General features: G+C 40.9%; 1 protein-coding gene across 1 annotated transcript; it reads right to left on the minus strand.

Annotated features, from left to right (window-relative positions):
- Positions 1–981: 981 nt before the first annotated feature.
- LOC139391623 (E3 ubiquitin-protein ligase RNF5-like) lies at positions 982–9,810 on the minus strand. The gene is made up of 6 exons (XM_071139000.1): positions 9,498–9,810; positions 6,181–6,199; positions 5,399–5,511; positions 5,255–5,309; positions 5,022–5,133; positions 982–4,929 (listed from the first exon to the last, which is right to left on the minus strand). Exons 1-6 carry the CDS (start codon positions 9,704–9,706, stop codon positions 4,820–4,822), a joined length of 618 nt encoding a protein of 205 aa, XP_070995101.1. The 5' UTR covers positions 9,707–9,810; the 3' UTR covers positions 982–4,819.
- Between the last annotated feature and the right edge of the window lie 550 nt (positions 9,811–10,360).

Raw genomic sequence — 10,360 nt, forward strand, 5'->3', positions numbered from 1 at the left:
GCTGATTGCAGGAATGTCCACCAGAGCTGTTGCCAGAAAATGGAATGTTAATTTCTCTACCATAAGCCACCTCCAATGTCATTTTATAGAATTTGGCAGTACATCCAGCCGGCCTCACAATCGCAGACCACGTGTATTGGTGTTGTGTGGGTGAGGGTTTTACTGATGTCAAAGTTGTGAACAGAGTGCCCCATCGTGGCGGTGCGGTTATGGTATGGGCAGATCCTGAGGCCCATTGTCGAGCCATTCATCTGCCACCATCACCTCATGTTTCAGCATGATAATGCATGGATGGCCCCATGTCGCAGGGATCTGTACACAATTCCTGGAAGCTGAAAATGACACACTTCTTCCATGGCCTGCATACTCACCAAACATGTCACCCATTGAACATGTTTGGGATGCTCTGGATCGACACCATGTTCCAGTTCCCACCAATATCCAGCAACTTTGCAAAGCATTTGAAGAGGAGTGGGACAACATTCCACAATGAACAGCCTGATCAACTCTATGCGAATGAGATGCCGCGCTGCATGAGGGAAATGGTAGGAGTGTTGGGCCGAAAGGTTGTTGGATCGAATCCCCGAGCTGACAAGGTAAAAATATGTTGTTCGACCCCTGAGCAAGGCAGTTAACCAGTCATGGGAACAGTGGGTTTTCAGATTTTAAAAAAGAAGGTATTTGTGACCAACAAATGCATATCTGTATTCCGAGTCATATGAAATCCATAGATTAGGGCCTTATTAATGTATTTCAATTGACTGATTTCCTTATATGAACTGTAACTCAGTAAAATCTTTGTTAAAGTTGTTCCATGTTGCATTTATATTTGTGTTCAAAATCATTTTATTATTTGTGTTTTTTTGTGTTTGAATAGATCTGTCTCACCAATTTGCCTTTCAAAATTCAGCATATTTGGACAGTTAATACACATTTCAACTTCATAAGTGTGCACAAAGAACTTGGACAACACAGGCTACATTAAATGTATTAAACAACTATTTATTCAGAGTGCAGGAAAACATTTCCACAGCTCCGTGACCATTCGGCTTTGCACAATGTCTCACTGTGTTGTCTAGCAAAAGACTTGCAAAACAAATGTCATTTCCATCTTTTTTTGTGTCACAAAAGACTCAATACAAATGCCTAGCTTGATCAGACAGTGATATGTACGAAATTACTTAGCCCCTCCAACGGTACATCACAAGAAAGACCACCTTCTCATCATTTCGTGCCCCCATAGCCCTTCCTTTACTCAACCCGTTGCATGGATGTTATTGGGCTGGTGCTGTTTGGTAAGGTGCTACAGAGTTCATGGACACTCTTGATCTTCAACCCATTTCATAGACTTCACAGGAGTTGTATCAGAATGAAATGGGTAGGGTGAAATGGAAGTTACTGTTTCCTTTTCATACACTGCTCACTCGCTTCTGGTTGGCTCATATACCGGTACGAGTACAGAAATGTAACTTGTCTTTCACTGAGTGGAAGAGGGGGACTCTGCTACATCATGACATGCTGGCCAGGTTAAACTCGAACCATCTCACATCTTGACTCATTGCCATGGCTGGTCATTCGGAAACACGTAAAAACAGCCTTTACAATATTCATATATACAAATGTATATACAGACAGACACACAAACACTTACAATCAGGAGAAACACTCATTGAAATCTTACAATTATAATAGTCCATGTCGTCACATTGGGCACAGTTCATGTTGCTCATTGCATGAAATTTATTTTAGTTGCAGATATCAAATACTCGTTCTGACTTAAGTCAAAAATGATCTGACAAACACTGTATTGACTTCTGCACCTGGGTCATGTTCAGTAGGCACAAAACGGAAGTAAACTGTACAAAACAGTGAAACAGGTACACTCTGAATTTGTCCAATAAACACTTGTTTTATTTTGCAAAAGGTTTGCTATGTTGTGCCTTAATGAACGTGACTCTGCTGCCATCTTTTCCTTTGTAGCACTGTGCCCAGCTACAAGCCCCCAAGGACAGGTTTTTAGTACATTTCATCCAGATCAAAAGGATTCTGTGTTGTGTTCCAGATCATTTTGATTTGTAGATTTAAAAATGTTCCACTAGCTGTCCCCAGAGAATACTGTGACGTCATACAGTATTTACTCATATGTGGCGAATTCTCCAGAGCACAACTGTACACAATACTGCTCACTCCAGCCTTCCCGTACACTAACCTCATGACTCTTTACAATAGTGTTAGACTGTTAACATATGACAAAGAACTCATAACGTGTCCATATTATTAGGTCTGTCTTCTCTATGACTTCACAGTGCAATGGCAGTTTGTTAAGAGAATATACAAAGTTGTTATTGTACCAGTCTGTAGACCATCCTAAAGAATATTCATAAATTATGTTCCTAAAATCTACAGACAAAAATTGAATCAGTTAAATTGTAATCAGGAATATTCAAATACATTTTCCCAAAATCGTACTTGACGATGACACATCGCTCTTTGGCCTGGAAATAAAAGTGTCTATAGCAACCAAAAAATGTTTTTTTATTGTATCAGGTTATAATCCCATTCTCACCCTCCCTTAACTCAAACAAGCTCTAATATTTGGGGAATAGCCTAAACCTGAAATTCCTTCAAAGGGCAATTTTTGTATTCCATTTTGTCTAAGTACAGTTGAAGTCGGAAGTTTACATACACTTAGGTTGGAGTCATTAAAAATAATTTTTCAACCACTCCACAAATTTCTTGTTAACAAACTATAGTTTTGGCAAGTTGGATAAGACATTCACTTTGTGCATGACATTTTTTTTTCAACAATTATTTACAGACAGATTATTTCACTAAACTCATTGCATCACAATTCCAGTGGGTCAGAAGTTCACATACACTAAGTTGACTGTGCCTTTAAACAGCTTGGAAAATTCCAGAAAAGGATGTCATGGCTTTAGAAGCTTCTGATAGGCTAATTGACATCATAGTAAATTGGAGGTGTACCTGTGGATGTATTTCAGGGCCTTCAAACTCCGTGCCTCTTTGCTTGACATCATGGGAAAATTAAAAGAAATCAGCCAAGACCTCAGAAAAAAGTTTGATGACCTCCACAAGTCTGGTTCATTCTTGGGAGCAATTTCCAAATGCCTGATGGTACCACGTTCATCTGTACAAACAATAGTATGCAAGTATAAGCACCATGCGACCACGCAGCTGTCATACCGCTCAGGAAGGAGACTCATTCGGTCTCCTAAAGATGAACGTACTTTGGTGCGAAAAGTGCAAATTATCCCAGAACAACAGCAAAGGACCTTGTGAAGATGCTGGAGGAAACCGGTACAAAAGTATCTATATCCACAGTAAAACGAGTCCTATATCGATATAGCCTGAAAGCTCAGCAATGAAGAAGCCACTGCTCCAAAACTGCCATAAAAAAGCCAGACTACGGTTTACAACTGCACATGGCGGAAAAGATTGTACTTTTTGGAGAAATGTCCTCTGGTCTGATGAAATAAAAAAATGAACTGTTTGGCTATAATGACCATTGTTATGTTTGGTGGAAAAAGGGGGAAGCTTGCAAACCGAAGAACACCATCCCAACCGTGAAGCACAGGGATGGCAGCATCATGTTGTGTGGGTGCTTTGCTGCAGGAGGGACTGGTGCACTTCACAAAATAGATGGCTTCATGAGGCAGGAAAATTATGTGGATATATTGAAGCAACCTCTCAAGACATCAGTCAGGAAGTTAAAGATTGGTCGCAAATGGGTCTTCCTAATGAACAATGACACAAAGCATACTTCCAAAGTTGTGGAGAAATGGCTTAAGGACAACAAAGTCAAGGTATTGGAATGGCCATCACAAAGCCCTGACCTCAATCCCATAGAAAATTTGTGGGCAGAACTGAAAAAGTGTGTGCAAGCAAGGAGGCCTACAAACCTGACTAAGTTACTCCAGCTCTGTCAGGAGGAATGGGCCAAAATTCACCCAACTTATTGTGGGAAGCTTGTGGAAGGCTACCCGAAACGTTTGACCGAAGTTAAACAATTTAAAGGCAATGTTACCAAATACTAATTGAGTGTATGTAAACGTCTGACCCACTGGGAATGTGATGAAAGAAATAAAAGCTGAAATAAATCCTTTGCTCTACTATTATTCTGACATTTCACATTCTTAAAATAAAAGTGGTGATCCTAACTGACCTAAGACAGCATTTTTACTAGGATTAAATATCAGGAATTGTGAAACTGAGTTTAAATTTATTTGGCTAAGGTGTATTTTAACTTCAACTGTATCTCTATATTAACCACATAGGTATTGTGGTACAGTAAAGTTACTTAGTGATTATTGTCATACTCCCCTAATTTACAATTAACTCAATCCAACCATTTCTCTCAACACTGATTCCAGTCTATACACCAGTCCCATCCCTAAAAAGTCAGCCCCCACGCCTCAACCCGGGTATCCACTGTGTGTGTGTGGTGTATTTATGTACAAATGCAGAGAAAGGTCGATAGATTGACTTCGCTTCACTCACACTCACGTTTGGGTATCATCCACCACAGAGTGGTGTCTCAGTGTACTCTCCCTAACCAAATGAATATCATAAATCATTTGGGTCGTTTGTTTGCTGCATTAGATATCACTTGCTAAGAGTAAACTGACAGTCATCCCACCACCACCCATCTATAGTCTAAAGTCTCCCAGTCACTACTGAGCAAGAAAGTCGGTCGTTCCTGATGCTTTGATGTGTGTGTTTAAGAATATATATATACACACACACACACACTCCCCCATCCCTACACCTCTCCTTTTCCACCTTCTATCCATCTTCTCCCTCACACAGTCAGCAGCCAGAAGAACAAGAAGATGGCCACGAACAGGAAGAGAGAGTCCTGCCAGTTGTTGCCGTTGTCAGGGTTGCCTTGGTGATCGGCTGCATATGCGTCTGGGGGAACAGTGATAACATTGCAATGATCAGCCAATAGCCAATGTGTCAAGGAATACATTATGGTTGTGTGGGTGTCTGTTTGTGTGTACCTGCTCTGTGGAAGGGGTCATTGGTGTTGAAGACTGTGGTGAAGAAGCCGAATGGGAATGCACCGATCCCAAAGGACATGTGGAAGCCAGTGTCCCCAAACCCCTGGAAGGGCTGCAAGAAGAGGAAAGAGCAGAAGAGTGGTCACTCATTACAAATAGAGTGAACACGCAAAGAACCATGCAATAAATGCCATATTAAACTAATTAAAATGTAAGTGATGAAGAGGCCTCACCCCTCTGCTCTCTGGCTCCGTTCTCTGTCCCTGAGGCCGAGGCGGGGTTTTCAACCTGGAGGATGAAACACCAGTTAACCAATGCAGTTTCTCAGTGTCACATGTGTACAACTATGCACGCTCAAACATACACACACAGTGTACCTGGGGTCCTCTTGGCTGGAGCTCCCTCTGCCGTAGAGGGGGATGACTTTCTCTCTGCCGATGCCTGCTTTACACACAGGACACTGCTGTTGGCTGGGCCGTGTCTCCAACCACTGCACCACAGAGAAGGGGAGGGAAAGAGAGATCACATGACTGAGACAGAAGCCATACTTTACTGTCTGTTCAATACTGTCAGTCTATTGGCATGCACTGACTTACTACAATGTGCAACACACAGGGTAGATCTATGAGATAGTGTGTTATGTAAAAGGACTAAATCAATTTCCTTTCGTAGAATTATTTCATCAAATAAAAAGCGGCAAAATAATTCAAATTATACTTTGCACTTTCTGTGTGTCATCAATATAAGAGAGTTTTGAGCAATAGAGCAAGTACGACAGCTGGGTACACAAGGCACTAGCATTGACACTTCTATCAACAGCGTTAGCTCAGTAACTAATGAAAGAAAAACATTGACTTGTTCTTAGACAATAAAGGAGAAGGATATGCAATACTAATCATGTTGCGATGCATGTACAGCTTGTGCTATAATCTAAAGCACCTTGAGGACAAAAGGGGGTTGACAGTAAACACTGGTGTAATGAATGTGACATTAAGAACATTATCAACAAGCTGCACTAAATCAGCTGACTGACCAAGTTTGGTCTCAGGTCATGTCATGGGACAGGGATCAAGGGCTGGTTTCAACCAGTAGGAAAAGTGTAGCTAATATTTACCAGTACTGTGAAACTAAAGATAACACCTTTAAATGGAATACTTACTTGATGAAGGCAGGGCCAGCTGTGAAAGAGAGAAGGAGAACAAGGTTAAAGTGGGTATTATGGCATCACCTAGAAACCTGGTGACATTTGGAGGAACCTCCTAACGGCCTACTTAATTGAGTCGGAATTGACACACGGGGTGATTCTCAATTGCATACTCCTCCTCGCTTCCGCTATCCTCGTCTCCTTTTCAAAACACAATGAATGAGAAAGTCAGAGGTCCCTCTCCTCGAACCTTCTCCTCCAATTGGCTTTGAGGCGAGAAGAGAGGACACGAGGAGTATGCAATTGAGATTCTCCCATAGGCCTAGTTAGTGGGCTAGATTTTGGAATCCATATTTGCCTTGTTTTCCCAGTAGGCCCCTACAGGGTGCATCTGGTTACCCTGTTCTGACCTTAACAATGTGAGTGATTAAAATGATCCCGGCTCCCCATCGTTAGTTTTAATTAGCTCCATCTGTCATCGCTCGTTAGCACCATCACGCCTCGTTACTGGCCAGATTGCTGCATTGTGGGACAGCAGGATGGTGGATGTAACATAGCGCGGCATTGTTGGTTCCAAAAACCATGGTTACAAAGAGGACTATCGTGAACGTGACAACCATAGAAATAGAAGAGAACTATCAAAGCCTCTAAGACAATGGTGAAATGGAGCTGCCCCTTCTCGTTTTCTATGGTGACAACACATGGGCTAAAAGCGTGCCATACATTTGCATTCTGAAACTGGTTTGTGGCTCTATGGAGCATATACAGCATTTGTAGAGCTGGGCAGTGACCATGGTTCTGGGAGGGTTTTAATAGTTTAGTCAGGTGAAGAACTTATTTAGGCACCAGTGGAAAGAAAGCAGAGACTGCACATTAGATCTGTGAGAGACGGGTGAAGTGTGTGAAGTGTAGTCTAGCTACCTGCGCTAAGTAGGCTAAATTAGATGGAGACATTATTTGCCAGGGAAATCTAGCCTAATGCAGTCTCAGATACCCACTGATGTTTTATATCAAATGATTAGTCACCGTCAGTTCACTGCAATATTTTAGTGCATGGACAAGACTGAAGTTTCAACAATTAAATGAGCCCTCTATTGAGAAGTGACAAACATCCAAATATACATTTCCATTCTTCAGTACAGCCTAACTTGTTCAAACACCAGCCTGTCAGGATTTGAAGTTTTAGGGCTGTGTAACATTTTATATCCTCCAATTTTAGAAAAACATTGTCCTGGTAAAATTCTGAAAATGTACACAGAGTCTAAGGGGAGCTTAGTATTAACCAACAATGTTTACACCAGGAAGAGAGGACTTGCCTTCCCATAATAAAGGACAATAGAGAAGAAATCTCAAGATTAGTGGCATTCCCATCTCCAACCTTTCATTTGAAATGTGGATGTGGTCAGCGAAAAACGAATTTCTGTAAGCATCCACCATACATGCTTGTTTCCAACTAGCATGGGTTTTCAGGCCAACGCTGGCGAAGAAGAGGAAAGGAGCCTCTTCAGACTACTGAGATGCTCCTGTCGACAAATGAGTGTCTGCTCTGCAGAAAATGTGACCACTCTTACTCTCCACAGGCCTCTCCAGCTATATTGTTACATTCAAATATAGGCTTTGGCTCTAGGGAAGGAGACTTCCTCCTTATCTCCCACATGGGGGGCTCAATATCAGCTATTGGAAGCTTAAGCCTTTCACCCTCAACGGGGATAGGGGTATTCAAGTGGACTTACTTTAGTATAAGTGAGACATGAATCTCCAAATAATTTCTCACTAAATGATACCATTTTCTAAAGGAAATCGAGATTATTCATGCAAAGAGGAATAGTGTTAATGTACATGAAATATATATTTAAAAAAATATATTAAAAAATGTAACTTTTTCATTGAGAACAGTTTAGGAATGTGTGTTCCATCAAGTTTCATTGCTCATCAACGTAAAAAAAAAAGAAGAAAGTATTTCACCTTTATTTAACCAGGTAGGCTACTTTGCAGAACCTTGAAGGTCATTGCCTGCTTTTTGTAATATATGATTCACGTGTCAATGTTGGCTAGTATCTAAGCTAGAGAAGATGTGTGCTTGGTAGAATCAATTAATGTTTAGTGAATGAGTGAGGGTCACTAAAGTTATCCATTGCCTATAGCAGAGTGTGTAATAGTTATTAACCCAATGCAGAGGCTCAACCTCAACCACTGACTGAACTCCATGCAGCAAGCAGGTGTGCGCAAGCGAGGCATTCACTGTCACATTGCAAACGTCAGATCGATACATTGTTGCTGTAGCTTGTGCAACTGAAAGGGGGCATGAATCAAGTTGCACAAGAATGCTTTTGGCAAGATGCTGATAGCTAGCCAACTAGCTTACGTCCAGAATAGCCCAACAATGACCTAAAAAGAGCCTTAGTCCAAGGACGTTACATGTTCTGTTTAAAGGCGAATTGGTAGGATGGGTACCAGTCTCTTTAGCTAATCCACTCACTGTACTCCATATCATGTGACAATGACAAGGAGTGGCACGTTAGCTAAAAATATTGGTATTCAGACTAGCGAATTGGCTCTGGAAGCCAAAACAGCCAACTACTATCGATTCTAAATTGCGGTACGGTTCTAGAAACATAAAATCCCTTTACTTTCATGACATCAAAAATATTTCACAAATACAAAACACAGTTGCAGCTGACAGTATTTTCAGTGACAACATGTTTGCGGCTTCCATTTTTTTAGTTAACATGTTCAGAGACGCAGATCGCTAATTAGCACAGGTTGGTGGTAGTCAGTCAGTCAGTCCACTGTCTTCCGTATCTTTTCCATAAACATGCGCTGCAACATAAAAATGTTGTCTCGTGGGAACCTTATAAAAGGTGTGTATCAATTTAACATTTTTATTATTATTTGTACAACCATTAACTTACCTAGCTAAATTGAGTTAATGTTAATAAAATGTGTGAATCAATGTTGTAAAGTTGAGGAGCATATCAGTCAAATGCACTTTATTTCGATGGGTTGGGTTGGCCAATGTATGAGACTCAGCCAACCAACACTCATCCATGATTAACGTCATCTAGTAGATGGCTAACTTGAAGTCTAGCGAGTACATCTTGCTTGTTAACATTTAACTATATACACACAAACATTGTGCAAGCATTTGTCTTCGACGTATGGGTGTGATCCGACAAAACAACCCGCTTGTTATTGCATAGAAGTTAGCTAACGGAAATGTTTTAAAAGGTAAACAAGGCCATGCCCGCTGGCTATGTATGTAAGTAAGCTGTTAGAATGCAACAACATTCCCTATTACTCGCGATTGATCGAAAGTATACCACGGCTCGTACCAGAACAAGTGCCCGCACAAGCTGATGACAGCGTCCCTTGCTGTGTCCAAACAAATGTTGCATTCGAATGTTGACCGATCTGGCTCGGATTCTCCCTCTCCGCCGCTTCCTCCCGGGCCATCGCGCTCGTTGCTGCTCTCACCAGCCGGGAACTCTCCTCTGCTTGCGGGCCTGCCATGACTCGAGGACCAGGGATCCGCGGCCGCCATAATTGTTTACTGAAAAAATTAATAACTCGGGCAGCTAGCTTCGAGATTTCACTTTACATGTGTACCACCCCTTCCGTTTCCGTAAAAAAAAAAAGAAGAAGAAACAACTGGGAGGAGTTTAAAAAGCACAGCGTTTTCCAAACCGCGACTTCCGGGAATATTTGCGAATATGACCTTTTTCGAGTCATATTATAATTTTTTTAATATAATTTTTATTTTTTATTAACAACAAATCAATACATAAAGTACATGAGGGAACACAAGCATACATAGATTACAAACAATGAACAATAGAGCTAGGGGGTACAATATCACATTACAATTACACAAGGACCTACAAAATTACCACAGGGACATACACATACTTACAATTCTAACAGCTGTTTTTTTAGTGGAGCATTTAACCGTCTTAAAATACAGTTTAATTAATTTTTGTAGGGTACGAAAATGTGGTTTTCTGTTTGTAAATTTACATTTGTGTATATGAAATTTGCCAAAAGAATAATGAAATTAATTACGTAAAAATGTTTCAGCTTTTACCCAGACTTTGTCTTTTTTTATTTGGTTTATTTTTATTAACAACAAATCAATACATAAAGCACATGAGGGAACACAAGCATACATAGATTACAAACAATAGACAATCGAGCTAGG

Source organism: Oncorhynchus clarkii, chromosome 32, assembly GCF_045791955.1.
Source record: "Oncorhynchus clarkii lewisi isolate Uvic-CL-2024 chromosome 32, UVic_Ocla_1.0, whole genome shotgun sequence".
Classification (NCBI taxonomy): Eukaryota; Metazoa; Chordata; class Actinopteri; order Salmoniformes; family Salmonidae; genus Oncorhynchus; species Oncorhynchus clarkii.